General features: G+C 42.1%; 1 protein-coding gene across 1 annotated transcript; it reads left to right on the top strand.

Annotated features, from left to right (window-relative positions):
* The first annotated feature begins 513 nt into the window (after positions 1-513).
* LOC119408601 (zinc finger MYM-type protein 1-like) lies at positions 514-2,678 on the top strand. Its single transcript, XM_037675444.1, has 2 exons — positions 514-542; positions 828-2,678. Exon 2 carries the CDS (start codon positions 855-857, stop codon positions 2,667-2,669), a length of 1,815 nt encoding a protein of 604 aa, XP_037531372.1. The 5' UTR covers positions 514-542; positions 828-854; the 3' UTR covers positions 2,670-2,678.
* Positions 2,679-13,944: the final 11,266 nt, after the last annotated feature.

The raw sequence follows: 13,944 nt of genomic DNA, 5'->3' as shown, positions 1-13,944 counted from the left end.
CTCTGAGAGACCCTGCATTTCTATAGCACATTCTGTGAGAGGTATTCAGTGGCGGCGCCAGGGGGACGCTAGGGGGCGCTATAGCTACCCCTAGAAAAGTTATAGCACCTCCATAGCACCCCCAGGAAATATTTAGATTTTTTTCTTCATCTAATTTAATATTTTAAATATGTAGTTGTGGCATTTTCTTCTAAAGACAAATATATATAAAAAGAATCAACCATTCTAATTTCAGTAAAAAATAAAAATAAAAAAAATAATTCAACCTGATTTGAACTTTGCGTATTATTACTTCCGGGAAGCAATTGAGAGGAACACGCTGCGCAAATATGGATCGTTTTTTGCAACCAAAAGTTCCACGGATGGAATTTGAGAAGGATGCATTTTTGGAAGCAGAGTCCGACCAACAAAGAAATATTAATCTGGATGAAGAAGATAAACTGTGCAGTTATCCTTCCACTGCTGCTGAGAGTGCTAACAGTGTTAGCACTGGACAGCTAGAAGATCTAAGCAGAAGTCCTCAAGATGGACCAAGACGACCACTTCTGCAAAAATACCCATCACGCTTGTTTGGAGTGCAACAGAGAAGTTTTAGTAAAGGCTGGCTCGATCAATATTTGTGGTTAGAATACAGCGTGAGTAAAGATGCCGTGTTTTGTTTTGCTTGTCGGCATTTTCTAAAAGGAGGACACAGGTTCCATCTTGAGCCAGCATTTACCGCGCTCGGCTTTAACAACTGGCGGAAAGCAGCAGCGTCATTGAAGAGCCATCATGAAAGCGCCGGACACAAATTTGCAATGGAAGCGTGGAGTGAATTCAAGTTTAAACAAACGAGTGGATCAAAACTCCCCAACATGCTCGACAAAGGACATTCTGCATTGGTTCAGGAGAACCGGAGGTACATGATGGGTGTTGTAGAAAGTTTGCGCTACACAGCTTGTCAGGGAATCGCACAGCGCAGTCACAGTGAGAAACAGGATTCAGCTAACAAAGGTAATTTTCGTGAGATGCTTGATGTGATTGGAAAATTTGATCCCAATGTCCAAAAAAAGCTGACAATTAATCCATCTAATGCTAAGTATGTTCATCATGACATACAGAACGAAATATTTAATGTTATGGCTGAAATGATAAGAAAACAAATCAGCAATGAAGTGAAAGAAGCTCAACACTTTGCTATTTTGGTGGATGAAAGTAAAGATATCAGCAAAAAAGAACAAATATCTGTTATTGTTCGTTATTTGCAGCCAGATTCAGAGAAGGTGGTGGAAGAATTTTTGCATTTCACCCCAGCAGAAGGATTAGATGCAGACTCACTTTTTGACTGTATCAAAATGACCCTCAGTCGTTGTAATATTGATATAAATTGCTGTGTCGGACAGTGCTATGACGGTGCTGCTGTTATGTCCGGGTGCAACAATGGAGTTCAAGAAAAGTTGAGAAAAGAGGTGCCGCAAGCTGTGTACATTCACTGCCATGCTCACAGGCTGAATCTTGTGTTAGTAGACTGTGTACATAATGTTGATGCTGCAGCCGATTTTTTTGAGATATTGCAAATGCTTTACAAGTTTTTTTCTGGGTCTGTTGTTCATGATCTTTTTTTGAAGAAGCAGGAAGAACTTGTGTCAGCTGTACAGCGCCTAGAACTTAAAAGACTCAGTGACACCCGCTGGGCGTGCCAGTATGATTCCATACGTGCTGTCAAAAAAACTCTCCCAGCTGTTATAGCTACGCTGCACGATGTTGTTGACCAGAAAAATGCTAAAAGGAGGACGGAGGCTAAAGCTCTCAGTGCACTTATAGATAAGAAGTTTGTTCTGCATCTTGTAATTTTTGAGGATATTTTCAGAACAACAAAATTCATGTCTGATCAGCTACAGTCTCCTAATTTAGATCTAGTAGCAGCAAATGACCTGGCTCATTCTGTAATAACTGCTTTAACAGAAAAACGCACAGATGACAAATGGGAGACACTCAGAAAAGAAGCAGAAGAACTTTGCAGCAACACAGGAATAGCAACAGAGACTGTACATCGGCAGAAAAGACAGACTCAAACAGCTAAACATCTAGAGCACTTTATTGTGGATGCCTCAATAGAAAGAAAAGGTGCAGACAGCACGGATGACCTAAAAACAAAATCATTCTATTCTGTTATAGACAGGATGCTAATGGAAATGAAACAGCGTTTTTCTTCAGAAACTAATGAAGTACTGAAAGGTTTGCCAGCTCTAAACCCCAAACACCCATCATTCCTTGACAAAAAATGGATACTGCCTATGGCCTGTCTTCATGGAGTTAACGAGGAGAACTTGTCAGCTGAGCTCCACCAGGTTCGCCGGCTGCTGAAAAGGAAAGAAGAACTGGGACTTATAATCAACAACACACAAGACTTCCTATCTGTGATGCGGCCCTACAAAGATGCATTCCTGGACTTGTATAAGCTGATATCCATATCTTTGACTCTTCCAGTAACATCAGTGAGCTGTGAGCGCAGTTTTTCTTGTTTGCGTCGTTTGAAGAACTACCTAAGAAACAGCAGCGGAGACAGTCGAACAAGTGACCTGGCACTTCTTGCTATCAATCCTTTAAGAACCAGGACCCTGGACAGTGACAGGATTATTGATGCTTTTGCCCTCAACCACAATAACAGGCGGATTGTCCTGTTATGAAGACTTCTGATGGTGAGTGAATGATTTCAATCTTCTCTGACTTTGTAATGCATTCAGCATTGTGGACTGAAATTGTTTATGTGATACATCTGGGGAAACAATGTGAATTTGTTGTAACAGTTTGCATACTAAGATCTATAAATATGGCAAGTGTGTCACGTTTGTATATGCTTTAAATTAATTGCAGAGTACCACATTATTCACTATCCACTGTATTGGTGACTGCTGATGTCAGAGTTTTCAGTGCACCTGTGTGTGTGTGTGTGTGTGTGCGTGCACGTGTGCTTGTGTTTGTGTTGATAACTCTAGGGAAGAAAAATAACCTTCATAGCACCCACAGTAAAATGCTTAGCCTCCCCTTAGCACCTGCTGAAAAAAATTTCTGGAGCCGCCACTGGAGGTATTACCCTGTTAACATTGCTAGCGGCTGTCCTCAGCTCCTCGAACAGTCTAGCTGACATAATTGTTATGTCCGCCCCACCGTCCAGTAGTGCTTCATGTGTGAGGACACCTTCGAGCGTTACTGACAGGTATGCCTTCTTGGCGACCCCCCTTCTGATAAAGTTACACAGAAACCTTTTAGGTTTTTTCTGACGTTTCTTCACACGTTCAGCCTGGTCTGTGTAATCTTGGTTTGTCTGAACCGTCAGCACAGCAGTAGCTGTTTCTGAGTGTTCAGCTTGCGATGACTCGTCATCATTTGTGTGTGAGTTTACCCCCCCCTCTTCTGATGAGGGGTTGTTGGAGGCCACAACAACAATGTCTTGGTGTGTTTCACCGACATCTGTGATGTTGTCATTCGCGCCCTCAGATGTAATAGTGATTACATCACTGCATAGTGCTCCAGGTTGGTTTCCCGTCTCAGTGCGTTTCAAAGTTTCTAACAACCTGCGTAGTTTCTCTGTCTCTTCCGAGCTCAGAGGTGTAGGGCCTTGTTTCTGGAAACTTTGTGATTTTTTCGCCTCGGTTCGTTTCATCCGAGGTGGGGGATGGTTAGGTACGTCTTTTGGGGGTTCCTTTTCGGACTTCCCCTGATAATATGGGTCACCTTGGTTCCCATATCTTTGCATCCTACGCACACCCCATTTACGATAATCACGTTCATCCTCTGAAAGAGGAGCTTTTTTGTCCCAGCGTGCACCTTCATGACGCGGTTTGTTAGTTTGAAAAGACTGCTTTTTCTCGCCGTTTTTAGGAGGAGGAGGCGATGCACGCCGTCCTTCCAATTCTAGCGAGTGGGGTTTAACCTTTACACCAGGAAACACCTCTATGGGCGTCTTGGCATGAGAACATGCCTCAAACACATTCACAGCACACTGTTTAATCTCATTGATGGATTTTTCTCTGAAATTTGCCATCATTTGTACTGACGTTTTTATGTCAGCGTGGAGATTTTTGCTGAAAACAAATTTAAAACCTTCTTCTTCCTCCATACCGGTTTCATTTCTGTAACCAAAATAAGCTTGGAAGATTCTTTTGTAATAAACCTATGGATGTTCATGCTTCCCTTGCGTGACTTTGTCTGCAGCTGGGAAACCAGCAGGTCCCGTGCAGGGGTCGTATTCCCTGATCAAAGCTTCACACAGAAGGTTGTAATCCCTTCGAGTGGCATCAGGTTGACGCTCGATGAAGGTGAACACCTCTCTGTCCGAAGTGAGCCTTATCAGACTGATCTTATCCTCAACCGTAGCATTAGGATAACCACTCAGTCTGAAATCAAGGTCATTTAGTTACGCTTTAGTACCCGTTGAACCCTTTGGGCCAGGTACAAAGTGTTGTACATATTTTGAGAGTTTTTGAAGTTCATCTATTGAAAGAGGAAGTTTCAATGGTCTCTCTTGCCTGCTTAGTAGAGGAGACCTGTTCAGGTCTGTCCCTGCTACTTTAGGTAAGGGTGGAGGTGTGTGTGATGTAAGGAGATTTGGTTCTGAAGCCCAGTGTGTCCCCACATTCTGTCCATGCCTCTCACCATATTTCCTTTCTGCATGGCAAAGTTGTGTTTTAAGCACGTCTATCTCAGCTTTGCAGTGGTACAATCGTGAAACCGTTTCCTCGTACTCCTCTTTTAATGAAGAGTATGTCATGGAAACCTGTTCTTCGACTTTCCTGGCTTCAGTAAGTGATGCTGAAAGTGACTGTACTTGCTTGTTCAGTGAATCAATTTCTGCACGTGCGTCTTGCTTCAAACAGGTCATCTGTTCCAGATGTTCTTTAGTATGCTCGATGTGTTCATTTTGAGACCGAAGGAAGCGTCCTTCAAGGTCCTGAAACATCCCGATTTTCTCTGCATATTGTTTAGTCAGCACGTCATTGTGTTCAACCTGTTGATCCAATTTGTCTTTGAGAAGCAGAGAAATTTTTGCTAACCGTTCAAGGCTCAGCTTTTTATTCTCTGCCACCGTGGCATTTTCTGCTAAACTTTTCAGTACCGTAGCTTTCTGAATTTCATCCATCTCTTCTAATGGTGTGCCAATTATCGGGTCTGTTAAAATATGTAAAGCTCCCTGGATTATGTCATCTTCTGACTGGGAGTCTGAAAGGTCAATGTTTTCCTCCTCTATTTCCATTATCTCTTTATTTATTTTATTTAAATAAATAGACAGGAAGATGTTGTGTTTTTAGGTGGTAAAATAAATCAGAAAGGTTTCCTTTTCTGTTTTATTTATTTTATATTTGGTGTTTTAGCAATTAAACGTGTATTTTCCTTTCAGCAATTGAGTAAACTTATCAACTCTGTGATTATCTAGACCAGGTGTGCCCAACCAGTCGCTCACAGGCGACTGGTCGCCCGCGAAGCGAAGCCTTGACTTGTATTCTCACAGACATAGTCTCGCGAGTTTTGGGTGCGGTGACACAGTGCTCTCATGAGACTTGAGGCTCAGTAGTGGAGTAATGTCGGTGCGCAGAAAACATGGATGGAAAACTAGCGAACAAGCAAACGAAAACTTATTATTTTCACACAGAGTGGGAGGAGGAGTATTTTTTTGTTTATTCTAATTCGAAGTCCATTTGCCTCATCTGTAATTCGAGCGTTGCCTTACCCAAAAAGTGTAACTTGGAGCGGCATTTCAAGACGATGCACAAACAGTTTGAGACAGATTTCCCTCTTAAAAGTTCTTTACGGACTCAGAAAGTGCGGGAGCTAAAAAACAAGCTTGCAGCCCAGCAATCAGTCTTCACTCGCCCCAACACAAAAGGTAAAGCTGCTACGATAGCTTCCTACCGTGTTAGCCGCATCCTGGCTCAACATAAGAAGTCTTTCAGCGATGGACAAGTTATGAAAGAAGCGTTTATTGAGGCTGCAGATGCGCTTTTTCATGATTTTAAAAATAAAAGTGAGATAGTAGCTGCTATTAAAGACGTGCAGTTGTCCAGACAAACAGTGACACGGCGATGTGAGGGAATGGCTGTGGATATGGAGGAGCAGCTAAAAAGGACGTGGAACAATGTGAGTGTTTCTCTCTTCAGTTTGATGAGTCGACAGACATGGTGGATGTAGCCCAGCTGTGTGTTTTTATCAGAATGGCCTTTGCAGACATGAGTGCAAAAGAGGAGCTGCTCACCATCTTGCCTTTGAAGGGACATACAAGAGGAGAAGATATTTTTAATGTGTTTATGGAGTTTGTTAATAAAAGCAACATGTCCCTCTTTAAACTAATTTCTATAACAACTGATGGCGCTCCAGCAATGACTGGTCACACCAGTGGATTTGTTGCACTCTGCAAGCAGAATGATGCTTTCCCAGACATTTTGCACTATCACTGCATCATCCACCAACAGGCCCTGTGTGGGAAGATTTTAAACATGAAGGAAGTGATGGATGTTGCCATGAAAACTGTGTGTTCTATAAGGGCCAGGAGTCTGCAGAGGAGGTTGTTCCGGGCTCACTTGGAGGAGGCAGGAGCAGACCACACAGACCTGCTGCTGCACATGGACGTCAGGTGGCTAAGCAGAGGTAAATTTCTGGACAGATTCAGTGAGCTGTTGCCTGAGATCAGGGATTTTCTGAAGCTGTCAGATCATGGTGAACATTCAAAACTAGAGGACACCCAGTGGCTTTTGGATTTAGCCTTCCTCACAGATCTCACCAGCCTGCTCAATGAACTGAATTTGGAGCTTCAGGGAAAGGACAAAAACATAATCCACATGATCAGTTCTGTGAGCACCTTCAAAAGCAGGCTGCAACTGTTCACAAGTCGGCTGCAACGCAGGGACCTGCGAAACTTCCCCCACATGGAGGCAGAGCTACAGCGCCAAGGGAAAGAAGTCCCACAACTGGACAGTGCACACTATTCTAAGCAGGTTCAGAGCATCTCAGCAGAATTTGAGAGACGATTTACTGACTTTTCCTCCATCGAGCCTGTTACCAGCTACATGTGTTATCCTTTTGGAAATGTTGATGTGGATGACATTGTGTCCAATTGGTGTCCGTGTTTCAGCTGGACAGCTCTGGTGTTGAAAATGAGGTGTTGAGTCTGCAAAATGACATTGGGATCAAATCCAGAGCATCACCTGGCGTGGATGGAGAGTTCTGGAGTCTGCTGTCAGAAGAAAAGTATCCTAACATCCGAAGATGTGCTTTGAACTTAACAACACTTTTTGGATCTACCTACCTGTGTGAGTCTGCTTTTTCACACATGAAAATCATCAAGTCCAAAAACAGATCCACAATGAATGATGATCATCTGGAGACCTGCCTGCGCCTCGCAACCACCTCATACTGCCCATCTTATGAGACCCTGGCCTCCTCCTCTCAGTGTCAGAAGTCCCACTAAGGTAGAGACACATTTATTTTATACAGCTTGCATAAAAAGTTGTCTCCTATAGACACATCACGTTCTGTTTTATTTACTTTAAAGAAGTGAGGAGTAGGGATTGATGAAAAATTATGTTTGTTGATAATGAGACTGGATGAGTAGCTCTCGGCAAATTGCCGACTTCAAAAGTAGCTCTTGGTTCAAAAAAGGTTGGGCACCCCTGATCTAGACTGTATCTGTCAAAAGTTCTTAATTTTTCATTTTGCACCTCCTTTTGAGGATTTATCAGTGAATGAAAAATTTCTTAGTAAACGCCTTTTCTGGGCATAAATACTTTAATCACTTTTTAAATGTGAGATAACAGTTCAAATCAGCTTGAGGGACGTTTATTAACTCAAAAATGCTTCTGAGAGAAATAAACAAAACGTTTAATTTCACCAAAATATCCTAAACATGAAGTGAAACTGTGATTTCAAGTTTCCAACAGGAGGTGGCAGTGTAACCTTATTTATTTTAACCTGTCACTGTTAGTGACGTCCAGTAGGAGTCGCGATGACTTCCTGTGGCTTTGGTGACATCCGGTCGTTAGCCGTTAGCTTAAAAATTTAGCATCGGCTAGCGTGGTCCAAAATCACCATTTAATGATGGATTTAAAACTTGAACGTTGCAAAGTTTCAGCGATTAGGCTTTTAATAATTGGATCAGCGGTTCAGAGCCAACTTTAAAGCATTTTTCAACGTTAAACAACAGATTGAAATTCACTATGAAGACGAGCTTCATTTCCGGGTCACGTGACTGAATCAACCAATGGTCAGAGCAGCAGCGGGGGTGGGTTTTATAATCTGACATCAGAGGAAGTGACGACAGACACGTCACTCGTCTCTCAGCGAATCAGAGCTACCCAAACAGCGGTTTTCGACCAATCGCAGGTCGTCATTTCAGCTAGCGTGTTAGCATTAGCCTGAAAAGTCCGGTCAACTTTCTGTCCATTAACTTCTCAAAATGCACAGTTTCACTGTTACAGATGTAACGAAGCAATTTTAACAGTGATCTGAGACAGCGCTCAGCTTTTTAAAACAGCTTTCCTCCATTTAAAACGACTCGTTCGAACGAATCAGAACCGAGCCGGCACAGAACCCTCTTCTGTCACAGATTAAACAGAATCAAAGCGTTTTACCACAAACCCAGCTTCAGTTACACAACAGCTGTACAAATTTCAGCTTTTAAATGAACACATTGACCTAACTTCAGCTCTAAAAACACCACAACTGAAACATATCACTGTATTTTCTCTGAACACCACAGCTGCAAAACGCTGCGTTTCACAGTCGAACAGAAATCTGCACTTTTAAGCTAATTTCAGTTAAGATCAGATATGCCAACATGATAAATTCAATTGTTACACGAATAACACAGTCCATTCATGAAACCGTACGAGGCCACCAGTATGTAATGAACTATAATACCTGTGTCTGATATTATTCATAATTTAAACAGATTCTTTCATTTTTCTGGACTGAGTAATATCGTGTTTTGAATAATTAAATGTGGACGGAAACATGTTTTATCTTTGACTCACCAACAACAGTGGGTCGTTTATTTAAAAAACGATTTCAACACATCACACATTTACAATAATTTGGCAAAATTGATTACAATAAACACAGCTTAATTAATGAGCTTTACAATGAGAACCATATGGCCATGGTATCTCACCTGCAGCTTTTGAAACCAAGAGACATTTCTGAAAATATCTGGATTAATTACTGGCAGATAGAAGAGTTTTAAAGATGGGAAAATGAAGTTTAAATGGAGAGAGATGGGTGAGGGAATATGTCTATTATAACCAGAAACAACACGCTCCTTTGGACCCAGCTTAACCCACGGTACACTTCGCAGTTGAAGACGACTCTTTACCTGGCAGAAGATATCTCAGCGTCGGTGTAGAGTTGCTTTTCAACGCTTTTCAGCGTCTCCGTAAGGATAGCAGAGACCTCAGGAGTCGTGAGATCATCCCTGAACAGACTTCCTCATTGTTCAGAGCTTCCGTCGGGTAGAGCCACACCGAGACGTCGTGGCATTGACGGACTCTCGTCACTCCATTAGAAACTTCTCTGGAACTTGTTCTGCTCTGAACCTTGTTCTGCGTAGTTCCCGTTGTTCTGCTTGGAACTAGGAAGTGTTGACCCTTTTAAAGAGGTCACTTCCGGTTCCTCTGAGAACTTCCTGATTGGTTAAAAGAACCAACAGGGGTGTGGTCTTAGTGACGTAAGAGGGTCATTAAAAGTCAAGGAGACAGAGTAGATTGTTTTAAGAACAGACAGAAAGATGTTTTGAAGAACCGAGACATTTTGGAGCCAGTCCTCTTCTATCTATCTGAAAAAGTTAAACATGACATTTCGTTCCAATAAACATGTTTTTGACCGAAACTTGACTTCTGACCCACATCACGACTTGCTCATTTCAGACAGAAGATCAAAAAATGCATAATTACTCTTGTAACAGACATTAACTTGACTTCTACTTTGAATGAGGATTAAAAATCATTTATACTGTTTCACAGTTGATTTAAAATGAGTAGTTCACTTCAACATTTAAAATGGTTTGAACTAAACACACTTTGATTATCAAGATATTGTAAAATAGTAATGATAATAAAAAAGAGAGTGTTCTTTCAATTGATCAGAGCAGGACACACTTAGAAAGTCTCTGGATGAGCTTAATTTGTATTTCTGGACTCAAATCAATGAAATAACAGTTCTTGTTCCAGGAAGGCCCTCAGGGCCAGATTTTGACCTGAGGCTTAGTTCACTACATCAGTGAACACAATCCACCGTGCCATCCGCCATTGCCAGCTGAAACTCTACAGTGCAAAGAGGAAGCAATTTCTAAGCAAGCTCCACAAGCTCAGATGTTTGCACTGGGCCAGGGGTCATTTAAAATGGAGTGTGGCAAAATGGAAGACTGTTCTTTGGTCAGATGAGTCATGATTTGAAGTTCTTTATGGAACACTGGGACGCCATGTCATCCGGACCAGAGAGGACAAGGATAGCCCAAGTTGTTATCAACGCTCCGTTCAGTAGTCTGCATCACTGATGGTATGGGGTTGCATGAGCGGTTGTGGCATGGGCAGCTTGCATGTCTGGAAAGGCACCGTTAATGCAGGGAACTATGTTCAGGTTCTAGAACAACATATGCTCCCATCTAGACATCATCTCTTTCAGGGAAGACCCTGCATTTTTCAACACGATAATGCCAGACCACATTCTGCAGCAATCACAACATCATGGCTACGTAGGAGAAGGATCCGGGTACTGAAATGGCCAGCCTGCAGTCCAGATCTTTCACCTATAGAGAACATTTGGCGCATCATAAAGAGGAAGGTGCGACAAAGAAGGCCCAAGACGATTGAACAGTTAGAGGCCTGTATTAGACATGAATGGGAGAGCATTCCTATTTCTAAACTTGAGAAACTGGTCTCCTCTGTCCCCAGACGTCTGTTGAGTGTTATAAGAAAAAGGGGGGATGCCACACAGTGGTAAAAATGGACTTGTCCCAACTTTTTTGGGATTTGTTGACACCATGAAATTTGGAAACAACAGATTTTCCTTTAAAATGATACATTCTCTGTTTAAACTTTTGATCTGTGATTTGTGTTCTATTCTGAATAAAATTTTAGATGTTTGCACCTCCACATCATTGCATTCAGTTTTTATTCACAATTTGTTTAGTGTCCCAACTTTTTTGGAATCCGGTTTGTACTATAGTACTAGAGTACATCTCTATCATGCTCTCAAGTATTATAGTACATGGTGCTAGAGTACATTGCTATCATGCTCTCAAGTATTATAGTACTAGAGTACATCGCTATCATGCTTTTAAGTACTATAATACATAGTACTGGAGTACATCGCTATCATTCTCTCGAGTACTATAGTACATAATACTAGAGTACATCGCCATTATGCTCAAGTATTATTGCACATAGTTTTCATTCATTCATTCAACCTTTATTTAGACAGACAAGGCACACTGAGCCTTGAAGACTCATTTACAAGTGAGATCTGTTTAGACACACACAAAGTAGTGAAACAGGACACGTAGGAATTGGAAACAAACAGTTCTGATTAGGATGTAATAATCGACCAGTTTCCTTCGGTGATTTCCGTAAACATTCTTGAGTGATGTCAGGGAATGGCCAGGGACAACACCTATGGGAATCTGAGAGTCCTGAAATGATGACACAATGTTTATTCAGCTGGTTTCATCTGGTTATCAGTTGGAAATTTCTCGAGGGGAGGTCACGGGGCAGAGTTTCAGATTACATGTTCTCCAGGCAAATTCATATAAGGTGGCCTTCAAGGCCAGCCGGGGGAGCCAAATTCAGATAAACACACAGTTGTTTTGAGGACAGGCAGAACTTAATGACATCTACCTTGAGTCTGTGTTGGTCCAAATGGTTCCAAAATGTCCAAATTACATGGCCACTCCGATGGAACGCGACTGAGTAAAATCCCTGAGATCTGATCCATCCTGCCCAAAGCATTTGAGTCTGGGTACTCGAGACACAAACCAAGCCATCATAAAGGCAAGCAGCATGAGCGAGTCCAAATTGGCTGCCGACGACTTCCTTGATTGTAGATAAAACCAGCAACCTGCCAAATCCAAAAAGCAGGAACCAGTTATTGTAAATCCAATTAAATATGCGTCCTTAAAATCCACAAATGGCAGCAGAGATAGACACATCATCAAGTCTTCCAAGACGATGAGATATCCATCTGCGTGCGTGCCAACAGGGGCAAATCGGCTTGCCTAAAGCCTGTCTTCTCTTCAAAGAAATGTTATCGTGTTGAGGGACCAACTGATTAAATCAAGTCCAAAATTATGGTTCGGCCTTGTTGCTAAAATGTGCTATACAAATAAACTTGATTAATTGATTGGTTCAAACACTCTTATACTGCCATCTAGTGGTCAAAAAAGGTACTACACAAATTGACGAGAGGTTCAGAAGCAGTTTCAGACAGAGCAGCAAAGTGGAGAGGGAGGGGAGGGGAAATTTGTCCGACCTCGCCAAGAGCAAGTGGTGAAGTGTACTAATGTACATCACTATCATGCTCTCAAATACTATAGTACATAGTACTAGAGTACATCGCTATCATGCTCTCAAGTACTATACGAGTATGTAGAGAGAAAATATCTTTAAACAGGAGGTCTCAGATTTCAATTTTCAAAAACTTTTATAATGCAGCTTTAGGACTGATACCCAGCCAGTTTCACACATATCAGGAATGTCAACCATGTGACCAGAGTGGCCCCTCGGTGGATGGGACTAACAAAGACCCTAACAATCCTCTATTGTGAAGAGTGAGAGGTCAATCTGCATGTGTCAATCTGCAAGCTTCGAGAACACCACAGCTTTATAACTTACAGTGCCTTGCAAAGTATTCGGCCCCCCACCCCCATGAACTTTTCAATCTTTTGCCACATTTCAGGCTTCAAACATAAATATATAAAATTTTAATTTTTTGTGAAGAATCAACAACAAGTGGGACACAATCGTGAAGTGGAATGAAATTTATCGGATGCGTCAAACTTTTTTAACAAATAAAAAACTGAAAAGTGGGGTGTTCAAAATTATTCGGCCCCTTTACTTTCAACTCACTCCAGAAGTTCAGTGAAGATCTATGAATGATCCATTGTTATCCCAAATGACTGATGATGATAAATAGAATCCACCTGTGTGTAATCAAGTTTCTGTATAAATGCACCTGCTCTGTGATAGTCTCAGGGTTCTGTTCAAAGCACAGAGAGCATCATGAAGCCCAAGGAACACACCAGGCAGGTCCAAGATACTGTTGTGGAGAAGTTTAAAGCCGGATTTGGATACAAAAAAATTTCCCAAGCTTTAAACATCCCAAGGAGCACTGTGCGAGCAATCATATTGAAATGGAAGGAGTATCAGACGACTGCAAATCTACCAAGACCCGGCCGTCCCTCTAAACTTTCATCTCGAACAAGGAGAAGACTGATCAGAGCTACACCCAAGAGGCCCATGATCACTCTGGATGAACGGCAGAGATTTACAGCTGAGGTGGGAGAGTCTGTCCATAGGACAACAATCAGTCATACACTGCACAAATCTGGCCTTTATGGAAGAGTGGCAAGAAGAAAGCAATTTCTCAAAGATGTCCATAAAAAGTGTCGTTTAAAGATTGCCACAAGCCACCTGGGAGACGCATCAAACGTGGAAGAAGGTGCTCTGGTCAGATGAAACCAAAATTGAGCTGTTTGGCCACAATGCAAAACCATATGTTTGGTGTAAAAGCAATACAGCTCATCACCCTGAACACACCATCCCCACTGTCAAACATGGTGGTGGCAGCATCATGGTTTGGGCCTGCTTTTCATCAGCAGGGACAGGGAAGATGGATGGGGCCAAATCCAGGACCATTCTAGAAGAAAACCGGTTTGAGTCTGCAAGAGACCTGAGACTGGGAAGGAGATTTATCTTCCAACAA

The sequence above is a fragment of the Nematolebias whitei genome, chromosome 4, assembly GCF_014905685.2.
Source record: "Nematolebias whitei isolate Nwh7 chromosome 4, NemWhi1, whole genome shotgun sequence".
Lineage (NCBI taxonomy): Eukaryota > Metazoa > Chordata > Actinopteri > Cyprinodontiformes > Rivulidae > Nematolebias > Nematolebias whitei.
Note: the sequence above shows the minus strand (reverse complement) of the source record. Positions and strands in the feature narration are given on the sequence as shown.

Excerpts from the sequence above, each read along its gene's own strand:
- LOC119408601 (XM_037675444.1), top strand. The coding sequence starts at position 855 with ATGCTCGACAAAGGACATTCTGCATTGGTTCAGGAGAACCGGAGGTAC.